General features: G+C 59.8%; 2 protein-coding genes across 3 annotated transcripts in view; one reads left to right on the top strand and one right to left on the bottom strand.

Moving 5' to 3' along the window:
• The first annotated feature begins 1,993 nt into the window (after window positions 1–1,993).
• BUD23 (BUD23 rRNA methyltransferase and ribosome maturation factor) lies at window positions 1,994–8,069 on the top strand. Of its 2 annotated transcripts, XM_053995283.1 has the most exons (12): window positions 1,999–2,145; window positions 2,563–2,600; window positions 2,874–2,969; window positions 3,168–3,250; window positions 3,334–3,430; window positions 4,418–4,514; window positions 4,900–4,950; window positions 5,488–5,573; window positions 5,805–5,850; window positions 6,389–6,447; window positions 7,461–7,550; window positions 7,688–8,069. In XM_053995283.1, the coding sequence occupies exons 1-12, from the start codon at window positions 2,098–2,100 to the stop codon at window positions 7,740–7,742; spliced, it is 846 nt and encodes a 281-aa protein (XP_053851258.1). In that variant the 5' UTR covers window positions 1,999–2,097; the 3' UTR covers window positions 7,743–8,069. The 2 variants fall into 2 exon arrangements, with proteins under 2 accessions (XP_053851259.1, XP_053851258.1); XM_053995284.1 differs by lacking the exon at window positions 6,389–6,447 and having other exon boundaries at window positions 1,994–2,145.
• A 278-nt stretch (window positions 8,070–8,347) lies between these two features.
• Window positions 8,348–14,096, bottom strand: part of STX1A (syntaxin 1A) — a 71,278-nt gene continuing 65,529 nt past the window's right edge. The window contains exons 8-10 of the mRNA XM_053995282.1: window positions 13,913–14,050; window positions 12,116–12,226; window positions 8,348–11,492 (exon numbers count right to left, since the gene is read on the bottom strand). Of these exons, the coding sequence (XP_053851257.1) occupies window positions 11,415–11,492; window positions 12,116–12,226; window positions 13,913–14,050 (327 nt within the window). The 3' untranslated portion in view covers window positions 8,348–11,414. The remainder of the gene's footprint in view (window positions 11,493–12,115; window positions 12,227–13,912; window positions 14,051–14,096) is intronic.

Genomic DNA, 14,096 nt, shown 5'->3' with positions numbered 1-14,096 from the left:
GCCACAATGACATCCAGTGCTGTGATCCCAGGTGAAGGGACAGACTGGCACCCAGTGAGGACCCTGGAAAGCTCACTCTGCCCTGGGCTGAGCTTAGTCCAAGCATGCAGCAGCCTCTGGCGTGCAGCTGGAGGTGGCACAAGGCTTCTGAGAGCAGGCAGAGAGCAATCCTGCACAGCCAGCAGGCACGGTGGTCCCTGCTGTGCCACTGCCTCAGGCTCTGAGCAGGATCACAGAAATCCACAGTGGAAAAGACAGGGCATTCACTTGTAACATTCTTGTGCTGGGACAAAACACAACCCAGGGTCTGGGTGATGAGGGAACGAGGGTTGGGCTCCTGCTCACCCCACTGACAGCAAACCCACTGTCCCACACAGTCTTTAGCATGCTCAGGCCACTGCCATGAAGCTTCTCTCCCTCAGCTCAGGTAGCAGCAGCACAGCACAGGTGAACCTTCACCCAAGGACAGAGAAAAGGTTCTGAGAAATACAATCTTTAGTCCTTAAAACACTTCAGCATTTAAAGAGGCAAATACTTTTGTGCAAATGATGCTCAGACACGTGTAAAACAGAGAACAGCACTTGGTGCTCACAGGTGCACCTCAGCCAAAAACCTCAGAGGGAGGGGCTTGTCTGAAGTTCCTGGCAGGCCCTAGACAGGACAGAGGACTTCAGACACCAAAGTGCTTTCGCACACCTCCAGGCAATGTCACACCCTGACCAGGGCATAAGCCACCGTGGGCTCGGGTTTAATGTCTCAAGTCTGGCTCTAAGACTCCTGTACCTGCCATTCTGAGCAGGCTGATGCAGCTGGGATGTCAGGAGCTCCCCAGAGATGTTGTACCAGCACAGCTCTGGGACCAGCAGAAACCAGAGCCACCAGTGAGTGCAGCCCTGAACACACAGAGCACACAGAACCTCTGACAGCCTTTAATCTCTGCAGGCACACCAAGGTGACACAGCTGTGCCACAGGAGGGGACACATGCCAGTCCAGAGTGCAGCAACTGTGCTCACTTGTCAGGCACTGTGCAGGTGGTACTGGCTGATGGGGCACATCCAGAGCTCCTGCACCACCTCTGCAAGGTCACACTCGGTGGCACAGCACGGCCTGCCCAGGCTGTGCCCACAGAGGGTATCCAGAACCCACACCCTGCGCCAGCCAGGGGCACTGTGTGTCTGAAGGTCACGCCGGCACAGGGGCCAGCTCACAGCCCATGAAGCCTGCTGGTCGTTTCCTGTCCCTGAAGGTCACGCTGGCAGAGTGCAATGTCGCAGGCACGCCCCCAGCCCGCTGCCAGGCCCCAGGTGACCCTGTGCAGCTGCGGGGCACCCCGGGGGCTGCCCAGCCCCGCCACGGCCCCGCCGTCACTTGAGGCCGTAGAGGAGAGCAACCCCCAGGAAGAAGAGGAGCCCGATGGAGAGATCGGAGAGGATCCGAAGGCGTCCCTGTGCCGCGGACTCCTCCCGCCGGAGGCGCAGCTGCTCCCGCCGCGCCCGCTGCAGCTGCTCCCGCAGCAGCTGCTCCCCGTAGTGCGCGCGGTAGAAGGCGTCGAAGTCGAAGGGTGTCGGGACGGGCCCCGAGCGGGCGGCGGGGGGCGCGGGGCGGCGGCGAGGCGGCGGCAGGAGGGCGGCCCGGGGGCCGGGGCGCGTCGCGCAGCTCCTCGGCGCTCAGCAGCCCGCGGTCGTACTTGCGGCGCAGCGCGGCGCTGCCGAGCACCCGGTAAGCCTCGCTGACGGCGGCGAAGCGCGCGGCCGCGGCCGCGCTGCCGGCGTTGCGGTCGGGGTGGTACCGGAACGACTGCTCGTAGTACGCCGTCTTGATCTGCGCCGCCGTCGCCGTGGACGGGACCCCCAGCACCTCGTAGAGGTCGCGGCGCGGCCGCGGGGCTCCAGCACCGCCCGTCTGCGCGGCCCGGGACGGCGGCGGGGCGCAGCCGGGCCGCGGGGCCGCGGGGAGGAGCCGCCGCAGCCGCCCGAGCATGGCCGGCTCCAGGGCGGCCTCAGCGCCCGCCCGCCCTGCTGCGCGCCGCGCCGCGCCAAAGTGACGCAACGGACACTCGGCCGGGTCGCCGGGCAGTGACGTCACGCAGGCGCAGCATGGCGGGCAGCGGCCGCCGGCCCGAGCACCGCGGGCCGCCCGAGCTGGTGAGCGGCGACGGAGGGCAGCGGGCTCCGCTGGGGAACCGGGCTCCGCTGGGGGGAACCGAGCTCCGCTGGGGAACTGGGCTCCGCTGTGGGGGGTACCGGGCTCCGCTGGGGGATCCGGGCTCCGCTGTGAGGAACCGGGCTCCGCTCTGGGGGAACCGGGCTCCGCTGTGGGGGTACCGGGCTCCTTCTGGGGGGAACCGGGCTCCTTCTGGGGGGAACCGGGCTCCTTCTGGGGGGAACCGGGCTCCGCTGTGGGGGTACCGGGCTCCGCTGGGGAACCGGGCTCCGCTGGGGGGTACCGGGCTCCGCTGGGGGAACCGGGCTCCGCTGTGGGGGTACCGGGCTCCGCTGTGGGGGTACCGGGCTCCGCTGGGGGTACCGGGCCTCACGGCGCCCGCCGCTCTCTCTTTACAGTTCTACGATGAGGCCGAGGCGCGGAAGTACACGCAGAAGTACGGCGGGAGCATCGCTGCGGGACGGGCGCGGGCTGTGTTGGGGCGGGGAGGGGTCTCGGCATGGGGCGGGCAGCGGGGGGACCCAGCGGGGGTGGGGGGTTGGTCCTGGATCCCGCCGGGACTGGTGGGGGCCCTGCCGTGAGAGCTGGGGGCCCGGCCCCGGCGGGGAGCGGGGCTGGGATCCTGCCGGGAGCCGAGGGGTCTCCGGCCCTGACGGGAGCGCGCTGTGCGGGGGTTGTCGCCCGCCGCCCACGCTCTGCCGTGCCTCAGCTCCCGCATGGTGGAGATCCAGTCACAGATGTCGGAGCGCGCCGTGGAGCTGCTGGGGCTGCCCGAGGACCGTGCGTGCCTCCTCCTGGACGTGGGGTGAGCGGGGCTCTGCCGCTTCCGTGTCATATCTGGGGCCGGAGGGGTGCGCGGGGCAAGGGGGTGGCCAGGTCCCACAGCAGCAGTGTCTTCTGTGGGCTGCAGAAGAGGGACAGGCTGCTGTAAGGTTGGGGTGTGTGGCCAGCACAGCCTCAGACCAGCCCCGTGAGCCCAGCACTCCCCCCTTCCTCCCTCTAGCTGCGGCTCAGGGCTGAGTGGGGATTACATCTCTGAGGAGGGTCACTACTGGATTGGCATGGACATCAGCCCTGCCATGCTGGGTGAGCACAACCTCCCCTGAGTAGACCCTCGGAGGCCCCAAGGGTGGCAGCTGCTTGCCTGAGCTGTGCTGTGTTCTGTGCAGATGTGGCCCTGGAGAGGGAGGTGGAAGGAGACCTTCTCCTGGCAGATGTGGGTCATGGCATTCCCTTCAGGCCTGGCATGTTTGATGGCTGTATCAGGTGAGTCTGTGTGGCTGAGCTCTCCTGACACCCCCAGAGCTGCACAGCACCCATGGTGCACACCTGGTCAGTCACAGGTGAGAGGTACTGGCCTTGTCAGCCGCTCTCTTTGCTCTGTGCAACTTGGCTCCATCACTCCAGGACAAACCTCCAAAATTCTGCGTGTTAGAAGCAGCTTGTGACAGCTGTTTCCCAATGCTTGTCCTTTTGTGCTGGTGAGCTGGGAATTTTGTTGAAGGAAAGAAAGTAAAACTGGGGATATTGTCAGGGTGGCTGAGACTTGCTCAGAGGAGGAGAACAAAATAGAAGGGACACAGCTTAGAAAAGTCAGTCCCTGGATCAAGGTTTGGTGCTTGGCTTTGGGATGAAGGGGACAGGAGGACTTACCTGCTTAGAGAACAGCTGGGAAGAAGCAAGGGCTGTCCATTGCTGAGCCAAAAGCTCTGTTTTAGATTGCTCCTTGGGAAAACCTGCTTGGCCAGGCAAGGGACACAGATGAGCTCTGTGTCCCTCAGAGTTCCTCAGAAACGCTAATGATTGGACCAGGAGTAAGGGGTTCAAGCTGAAAGGGGGGAAATTCAGGTGAGATACAGAGAAGAAATTCTTCCCTGTGAGGGTGGGGAGGCCCTAGCACAGGGTGCCCAGAGCAGCTGTGGCTGCCCACAGCAAGGGCTGGAACAAGCTGAGCTTTAAGGTCCCTTCCAACCCAAAGCATTCTGTCATTTTAGGATTTGAGCACTTGGACTAGAGGGGATGCTTGGTGGTGCTTTTGTCCTTTAACTTATGCACCTTGTTATGTTTTGGCTTAGTGAGCCTCCAGAGGGGTTTGTGTAGCTGTGAAACAGAAGGCAAAACAACACAGACGAATTTATTTAATTTACCTGAGGCCCAGCACATGTCTAGTGCAGGAATTCAGCTCAAAGGGAGGTGGCAAGCTCTGTGAAGGAACCAATGACTCTGTCCTGAGGGTCTTCTTTTCCTTCTCAGTATTTCTGCAGTGCAGTGGCTCTGTAATGCTGACAAGAAGTCACACAGCCCCCCCAAACGCCTCTACAGATTCTTCTCCACTCTTTACACTGCCCTGGTAAGTGCCACCCTCTACCTGCCAAGTCTCTGCTGCTCTCATGTCCTTGCTTTTTAGCAAGGTACTTCAACTCAGGTTGTTTTCAGTAAATGCTGCTCTGAAGCAGGACTGGCAGGAGCAGCCACTGCCTGCCTTGCCTGGTGCTGCTTCTCATCAAGGTTGGATTTGATGGTCTTGGTGGTCTTTTCCAAACTTAACAGTTCATGTTTCTGGGATACCTGGTGTTCCCTCTGTGCCTCACTGGCTCTGTGGGCTGAGCAGCTCTCCTGGGAGCTTTGTCCTGGAGGTTTTGGGGAGGAGGGAGCTCGTGTCCTGGGCTGGGCTGGGGTGGCCCAGAGGGGTTACCTGCACTGGACAGGTGTTTGATCAGCTCTGTTTCCTGCAGGCCCGAGGATCCCGAGCTGTGCTGCAGTTGTACCCTGAGAGCTCAGAGCAGGTACAGCCCATCAGTCAGCTGGAGGGGGTACAGGCAGAGCAAGAATTTACTGTTTGGGGCTCTGAATGCATCATGTTCTTCCACATCATGGCAGTGTCTCTGTCCTGCCTGCCACTTCTAAAGCTCTTCAGGAGCCCCAAAAAATAACCTGTAAGGAGGATACCTTGTACAGGATCTGTTGTTTCAGGGATTGTTTTGGGCTGAGCCTTAAAATTGAAGTGGTGGGACAGGTTGTGAGTGTGGGTTTGAAGACTGGCTTAACTCAGGGCTGGAAAATCCAGCCCAGTATCCCTCTCCTGGAGAGTCTACTGTGCCAGCTAACCCAGGCTAGACTGAGGAGCAGGGAGAACCAACAAAGGCAGGGAATTGGTGCCTGGATGGGACTGCAGAACCAGGAGATAGGTGCAAGAGCTTAGCAGGAGGAAGAGCAGTCCCTCTTGGGAATGCCCAGTCAGGTGTGGTACTCCCAGAGAGAGTCCTCTTGGGCTTTCCTGGGGGATGACTGCTAATTAACTTTGCACCTGCTGCTTTTCCCAGCTGGAGCTCATCACAGCCCAAGCCATGAGAGCTGGATTTACAGGGGGAATGGTGGTGGATTACCCCAACAGTGCCAAAGCCAAGAAGTGAGTCCTGGATCTCTGTGTGTGTTTGGGGTGAAGCCTGGGTTTAGCAGTGATTTTTTTTTTTTTTTTTAATTTTTCCCTTCCCCTGAGCTGTTCTGTCTCCCATTATACAGTTCTGGACAGAGGTTAAAGCTTAGATCTGACTCTGTTATAAACCATCTCAGTCTTGCTTGGGGACTGAGACTTGCATTCTGAATCCCATGTTCATGCTCCTTATTCTTGTTCTTTCAGGTTCTTCCTCTGTCTCTTTGTTGGGACATCTGGCACATTACCAAAGGTGAGGGCCTCCATGAGGCAGCAGAGCTGCTGTCCTGGATGATGTGGAGGAGCTGTGGGCAGTGTGGGAGCCAAACAGCTCTGTGTGCAGATGTGACTTCATTTATACATGTTCTGCCAGTCACCAAGCCCTGCTCTCATAGAATCATAGACTGGTTTGGGTTGGAAGGGACCTTACCACTCATCTTGTTCCACTCCCTGCCATGGGCAGGGACACCTTCCACTATACCAGGCTGCTCCAAGCCCTGCCCAACTTGGCCTTGGGCACTGCCAGGGATCCAGGGGCAGCCATAGCTGCTCTGGGCACCCTGTGCCAGGGCCTCCCCACCCTCATAGGGAAGAATTTCTTTCCATATCCAATCTAACCCTTCCCTCCTTAAAGCTGTTCTTCTGATATCTGCCTTTTTTTGCCACAATTTCTGGAAGACCAGTTTGTTCCTGCTCTGGTCCTTCCCCTTGCAGTTCCCTGCATTCCCCTTAGATTTGATGGGCTGTGCCTGGTCCAGAGGAGAACACAACTTCCCAATTTTGCTTTCCAGGGCCTTGGTACCGAATGTGCCAGTGAAGAGCTGCACCAGGCAAAGTTCACCAATGAGAGGTATCATGTGGGGGTGAGGCTGCAGATCCTCCCCAACAAGGAGTGGGGGCCTTTGGGGGCTGAGCTTTACTGGGGATCGCACTGCTGCTGTGTGAGAAGCAATGGGAGGGAAAGGACAGGGAGGACTCAGCAGCCCAGGAGAGAACTGCTTTATCTTCCCAAGGGCCTGGACACAGGGAACATAACTAGTTAGTTCCCAGGACTCTTCCATGGGGCTGTAGGTGCTTACCCTAGAGCTGTAGCTGAGCAGTCAATCAGATGTGCTTTCTGCCCAGCACTGGGCTCTCCAGCTGGCAGTGGTGTGGGAGAGGGAATGTTTACAGGGCTCATGATGGAGCCATGGAGGCAGGCTGCAGTGCCTGAGTCCTGGCATTCCTTTTTTATCCTGTCCAGGTCTTAGCTGTGGCCTGGGGGTTTCTGCTGCTGGCCCTGTCTCTTCCCACAGCAGTGGTGCAGGGAGGAGCCCCTCTTGCAGCCATTGGGAGAGACAAAACAAAAACCAGAGGAAAGTTGTCGTGGCTGCCAGGAGCTTGTGGGTGCCATGTTTTCCTGCCTCTTACATTGCTGTTAACTGCTCACTTAGTCTAAGGGGTATCTGGTCTTGGAGGGCAGTAGCAGAGCTGGGAATGTTGTAGGAAGCCTGACTTTGTCTGCCTTGTTTGGAGTAGAGCAGACAAGGGGATGGTGGTTGTGCATGAGCCTGTAATGCCCTGAGATCCCAAAGAGCAGCATGCTGCTGGTGTGACATGGGTTATGGCCTGGGGGTGTGCTGGACTGCTGGATTTCATAGGTCAGGATACCTCAGCTCCGAGCCAGAGCTGGAATCGACCTCCTCCTCCAGTGTGTTTGGAGTTTGGCCACCTACCCCAGTGCTGGCTGAGCCTGTTGCCCAGGGTGGTGGGAGGGAAACTCACTACTTCTGTGACCCAGTTCTGAGTGACAATCCTCTGGGGCAGAGGAATGTTGCCCCCATGCCTCAGTTTCTCTCCAGCTGCTGTCCACTTTCCCCACAGGACACGGTTCAGAAATGCCAAGGGCAAGTCTGTGAAGAAAAGCCGGGACTGGATCCTGGAGAAGAAGGAGCGTAGGCGACGCCAGGGCAAGTGAGTCCAGCTGAGTCCTGCCTCAGAGGCTGGGCTGGCCTGCTGTCACCTGTCCAACCTCCTGCCACAAACCCGCTCCCTTCCCCTCCCGAAGGGGCCTGCAGGTGGTGCTGAGCTGTTCCCTGCTTTTCCCACAGGGAGGTGCGAGCAGACACAAAATACACGGGGCGGAAGCGCCGTCCTCGCTTCTGAACTGCTCTGGACACTGCTGGCACGCAAGGTGGCATGTGGGTGTCTCCAGAGAGCCTCCTGTGGATGGCACAGATGGCATCCCATGCCTGGGGACTTGCTGGGACTGCTCATTGTGGCTCTTAAAGGTACAAACTGGCTCAGGTACTGCCAAACAGCAAAGCTTCCAGGCCTGTTTCCCTGGTGAAGGTGCAGACAGTGCTCTGGCACTGCTGCTGGGCAGTGCTCTACAGTGCCATCACTTATCTTCCCGAGTGTAGTGAGCCAGCTGAGCTCCAGGTAAGCCAGGATGTGATATCCAGTTCCTCACTAAAGAGTCAAAGAGTTGAAGTGTTTGCTGGTGTCCTGCGTCCTGCCCTTGGTGCTGGGAGTACTGAGGTGGGAAGATGGTACCAAGTTCCCTGCCAGCTTCCCCTCTGCCTGCAGAGGATCCACACTAGACCCATGAGGACAAAGTTGCTGCTGGCACAAGTGTTACTCCAGTAGCCATTTACTCCTGTTGGTGCTTGGCACCAAGCCCACCCTGTTTGCTTTAGTGCTTCCAAGGTGACTGGGCCCCCCATCACCTCTTCCCTTCCCTTGAAACAAGGAGAGGTGCCACCCGGAGCTTTACAGTTACAAATGTTTATTCTACATAAAAATTCCACAAAATGGGAAGCTGTTTTGCACCCAAAGCCTTGGGAGAAGAAAGGAATGCTAGCAGGAAGGAAAAGAGGGAAGGAGAAGAGAGGCAACATACAGTGTCATCCAGCCCAGTGAGACAGAGCAAGCCAGGGTCAAGATCCACATAGAAAACAAGGACACTTAGCTCACAGTACAGCAACAGTAGAACTCCACGGGGGGCTTGGAAAGCCTTCAAGTACATTAATTACAAAAAAACCCCAATCCCCAGTTCGAGTGCAAGCTGTGCGTGCCCCACACTGCTCATGGAATACTGCATCAACACGCTCCCGGCATGGGGAGGGCGGGTGGCACTTGGAACAGAGGTGGTGGAACCCAAAGGACAAGCAGGTGCAGGTTGGGGGCTGGAAAGAAAAGGTGAAACATCTTCCCAAAGCACATCCACACTTGGTGATTTGGTCTGTACATGCAACGACAGGTAGGTGAAAAGGAACTCAATGGGGCTTCCCGTAGTGCAGGGGTAATTATTGCACCAAAACACCCTCCCCTCACAGCGAGGACAGTGTGAGCCTGCCTGTGGGGCAGCAGTGGCAGCCTGCTCCTCATCTCCCTTGCTTTGGAGCCCAGCACTGCTGCTGCCCCCAGGATCCCAGCAAAGTGACAGCAGCCCTGACTGGCCCCATCTGACTTCTGCTGCTGTGGGGGCTGCTGGCAGTGGTGGTGCCAACAAGAAGCAAGGGCCAAGAATTCCCCCTGGGGCAGTTCCTGGCCTTGTGCCTTGGCAGGGGTGCCACAGCCCTGATGTCAGGTGAGCTTGTGCCACTAAAGCCGTTGCCTGGAAGAAAAAAAAAGTCACCTTGTGCTAGCAGTTGGCATGGCTGCAGGGCAGGAGCATGGCTGCAGGCAGCAGCCTGGGAGGAGGGCTTTCCTGCCTGCCCAGTGTTATTGCTTCCTGGAGGGGTCCTGGGGCTCTTGCTGGCCTGGCAGAGTAAGCATGGACGGCAGTGGCAGGGAGCTGCTGAGACAGAAGCATGGCCACTCCCTTTTCCTGCAGCCAGACATGTCCCCCTGGAGCAGAGACCCTGCCCTTGCCTGCCTCCTAGCCCTGCCTGCATGGTCCTGGTGCCCCAAGCCCTTCAGTGCACACAGGCTGCAGTGCTGGAGCTCACATCAGTGGTGTGGGACTGTGAAAGAAGGGGGCTCTGGTCTGGGATGTTCCCATGGCTGCACCCCGAGGGCTTTGACTGGGCAGTGTGGGGAACCAGGCTGGAGCCACTTCCCAAGGGCAGCTGCATGCAGCAAGGGACTGGCTGGGGGGACCTCGGGTAACAGTGGCAGAAAAGCCATGTTAGGGCTGCTGCTGGGCAGGGCTGGCCCTGGGGCAGGCAGCACTCTGTGGCAGCAGCCACTGCCTTTCTCCTGCACCCAGAGGCACCACACACAGCCAGTGCCTGAGCCACAGCACCCTGCCAGCTTGTGGAGCTGCCCTGCCCTGGTGCTGGTGGGAGCTGGGAGGTGATGCTGCCTGAGGCTGGAATACTGGCTGCCATCAAGTGTCCCTTTTCTGCTACCAGCACCTGACAGCAAGCCCCTGTCCCAGAGTGGCAGTGAGCCTAGCCTACCTTGGGACTCCTCTGTGGTGCTTTGGCATTGCACAGGCCAGCAGAGCCCTGGGGTCTCCAGAGGAAGGTGAGGGCAGAGCCCTGTCCCTCACCTGAGGGAAACAGGCGATGGCAGTACTGGACCCCCCTGAGCTGACAGTGAGACCCCCACAGCAGCTGCATCTGTGTCATGGGCACAGCAGAGGGCACAGGACACCCAGGTTGTCCCACAGCACCCCACGGAGAGCAGATGCCTCACTGGATGGCTGGGCAGAAGGGCATGGTGCCAGCAGCAGCAGGGTGCCAGGAGGTGGCAAACAGGCACTGGCCTGCTCAGAACGAGACTGGATACAGGAGGAGGAAGGCTGCTACTCCTCGCTTGCAGGGGGCTGGATGCAGCAAGGGCTACTCCTGGGACCACAACAGGAGAAAGCCCAACTGCTTCTAACCCCCAGCCATGGGTATGAAAAAGCAAAGCTGGAGCAGCCCTGCTTTGCAGGTGAGTGCTGCCAGGAGCTGTGGACATCAGCAACAGCCCCAAACCCCGGCAGGCAGAGTCCAGGCCTGTGGGCAAGAGGAGCCAGGACCACCGTGTGCCAGGGCTGAGAGCACTGCGATGAGGCTGTGCTGCAGAATGAACAGCCAGTGAAATTCACTGGCCTTAGACTATCCGTGCCACCCTGCCCTGTCAGGCCAGCATCCAGGAGCAGCACTGGCCCCTATGTGCCCTATTCCTGTCCCCAGGCAACTGTGATGGCCCCAAGCCTTATTCCACGCTGCTCCATCAGGCACCCACCACCTGCACGTCCAGCCTTTGGCACCCTACTGGGGTGAGGGCTCATGTAGGGAGGGGACAGCCCTGCCACGGGAGGAGTGGCAGGGATGGAGCCCCAGAGCCAGACACAGTCACTGGCCAGGCAGGGCTGGGCAGAGCACACCCCTGGGGAAGGGCCCCAAAGAGAAGCAGCCCAAGGGAAGGTGTTTGCAAGCACAGATGCGGCTGACAGACATGAGAGTTCGAGGTGATGGGCAAGCTGGGGAGGTTGACTGGGCACGGTACTCCCGAGGACCCCTAACACCCATCATCCCTCCCTCCTCCTGCCACTAACACAGACTGCCCATCACACCGTGAGCAGCAGTGCCCACGGGCACTTCTGTCCCCCACCTGGTCCCAGCCAGCCACCCAGCCTGGAGCAGTGATGAGAGCTCGGGGTCCCCCCCGGGGTCCCCCTTGCACCCATCACCATCGCCGGCCCCCCGCCTGCGCCCCGGGGCTGGAGCTCCCTCCACACAGACGCACCGCACCGCACACACAGCGTCACAAACAACCATGCATTAGAAACTGAAATGCTGCTGGGAGGCTCCAGGGCTGCGTGGGTTGCTCCGGCGTGGCTGCAGCCCCATGGCACGCGCGGCTCCATCCATCGCACACAAACAGTCCTGGGGGGTGAGTCTAGCCGAAAATGCCGCCGAAGGTGGAAGCGATGACGATGCCCAGGATCACACAGCAGATTATGATCATGATCTTCTTCTGCTCAGGTGTCCCAGCAGCAGTAGGGAGAGAGGGGAGAGGGGATGGTGAGTGTTGGGGCAGGATGGACCCAGGAGTTCAGAACAGCAGTCCATCCTGTTCCCCTTTGCCCGTGATGGGCTCTGAGCAACACCCTGGGAGCCAGAAGGGCTCTGGCAGTCCTGGGCAGGGAGGGACACCCCTGCTCCTGCCTCTGCCTTGGGCTGGCAGAGCTGAGCTGGTGGCCTTCAGGTCCCCAAGCTGATATGGGATCAGGTGTTGGGAGCACTGGCACTGTGCTCAGAGTCTGAGCTGAACCATGACCTTTCCCTATTTTGTTTTCGCAAGGGATGTGGCTCTCGCAGCACGCCTGGTCCAGGGGTCCACTTTGTCCCTTTCCCTCCCCCCAAGCAGCACCCCTGCCCTATGGCTCACTGTCAGCTTACACACAGTCTGTGCTGGGAGCTCTGCCTCAGCTGTGCAACCCTCAGGACCTGGGCTGCTCCCAGTGGTGTGGGGTAACGTAGTCCCCGGGCACCTGCAAAGCTGGGGCAGGCAAGGTGCCAGCCGGGCCCTGCGCCTGGGATGGAGGTGTCAGCAGTGCAGGCAGGGGCAGATGGGCCCCGGCCAGAGCCGTGACTCACCCGTCTGGCTTTGCTCTGGTACTTCACGGCTTTTTTGGTGTCGGACACAGCCCGCTCCACGTAGTCCACCGAGTGCTCCACGTTGTACTCGATGCGGTCAATCATTTCTCCCTGCAGGAGGAGGACACAGCCCGCGCGCCCCCGCGCACGCAGACGTGAGCTCCTTCCTGCTCTGCTGCTCCCTGGCTCCGGGGGGATGCTGCCCTGGCCAGCAGCCCTGCATAGAGAGAAGCACCATCAGCTGCCTGCGGGCACTGGCTGTTCCCTGGGGTGCGGGCTCTGGACTGCATGCCCCGTCCCAGAGGATCTCTGTGCACATCCCAGCAGGGAGACAAGCAAGGGTGAGGGACAAGGGAGCTCCCAGCCCAGTCCTGGCGCTGACCTGTCCAATATCTCAGGTGACATCAAAGCCACAACAGGATCTACCAGCACCACCCCACATGCTGCTGAAACAGGAGGCGTGGCAGGGAGCAAGGACAGCGCCAGCAGCACCGTGAGGGATGCCCAGGAAACCACACACGTGCAGGGACCAGGGACCACCACTCCCATCTGCACAAGCACCGCACCGAAGGCAGGAGGGTCTGGAGCAAGGCCAGCCAGGACTGAAGAGCCCTACAGGAACCCCTGCCCCACTCTGCCCCTGCTGCAGGGGTAGGCTGGGAGTGGGGGCTCCTCTGGGTGTGGGGACATGGGTGGGGGTGAGCTCCTCCAGCCTTGTTCACCTCCTTTGGCCCCATCCTGACCGAATAGGGAAACAGCCAAGTCTGCAGCAGCTGGACAGGGTTGGCAGGAGTGGGAGGTTTGAAGCCCCATGTCCTCCTGCATGGCATGGAGGGAATTGAGGGCACAGAGCCATGGGCTCATAGCCAGCAACTCTGCAATGCCCATTTCTCAACCTAATGCTGGAGAGCACAGGGAGGACAAACCTTGGGGCTCAGGGGTTCTGAGCACTGAGCCCCACCAACTGCTCCCTGTCTTGTGTAAAACTGCTGCTGCTTCTTCCCACCTGTGACATGCCAGAGCAGAGCAGAGCTGCCAGCCCTGCTGCCTGCCCGGTGCCCTTCTATTCCCAGTGCCAGCAGCTCCGAGCTTCTCACCCACAGGAAAAGGATGCTGGCACTGTCCAGCCCTTAAAGCGGGGCATGGAATCATGAATTCCCCACGTATGTCCCCCACTGCAGACAGGACAGGCCACCAACACCACGGTGCCCTGGTGACCCTTGTCGTCCTGCCACTGGCCATCCCAGCACCACATGAGCAGCAGACATGCAGGAGCAGCCATGCAGAGCAGAGCATGCAGCACCACGGGGCTCGGCAGTGGGCCTTTACCTGCCACCGACGTCTCCTCGGGCCATGGCAGCATGGCGGGCAAGAAGGGGGGTGAGCAAAGACACAGGAGCACGTGCCTGGCTGAAGGGACTGGTGCCACGGGCTGGCAGCACAGCCGAGGGGCCACCCCGAGCTCACCCACCTGGGCCCGGTGCTCCAGGGAAGGTGAAGAAACCTCCCCCTGCATGGCAGCCATCCACTGCCCTCCTTCTGAGTCCCTCACTGAGCCTCCCACTCCACACACACAGCACCCCAGCTCTGAGGTGCCAGAGCCACCCTGGGTGGCTCCAGCCCTGGAGAGCCCAGCCCAGCCCCACTGGGAGCCATGCTGGTCCTAGATGTGGTTTTTCCCTCTCAGCATCCACCCAGGCAGGGGAGCACTGTTCTCCAGCCTCCCCACCCACCACAGGGAGCCCCATCACCCTCCAAGCCCTCCAGGTGAGCCCCTGGGCTGCACCTTTTCCCCACCTGGCTCTCCACCAGCATGGCCATGTCCATGAACATGTCGTGCAGCTCTCGGATGCTGTTCTCCAGTTTGATGATCTCACTGTGCCGTGTCTCAATCTCGTTCAGCGCCTGCTTGGTGATGTTTGAGTCCATGATGATCTGCAGAGACAATAAGTCCACTGAGCACCATGCTCAGACCCAGCTC

The sequence above is a fragment of the Vidua macroura genome, chromosome 20, assembly GCF_024509145.1.
Source record: "Vidua macroura isolate BioBank_ID:100142 chromosome 20, ASM2450914v1, whole genome shotgun sequence".
Taxonomy (NCBI): Eukaryota; Metazoa; Chordata; class Aves; order Passeriformes; family Viduidae; genus Vidua; species Vidua macroura.
The sequence above is the reverse complement of the archived record's forward strand: the minus strand, read 5'-3'. Positions and strand labels throughout refer to the sequence as shown.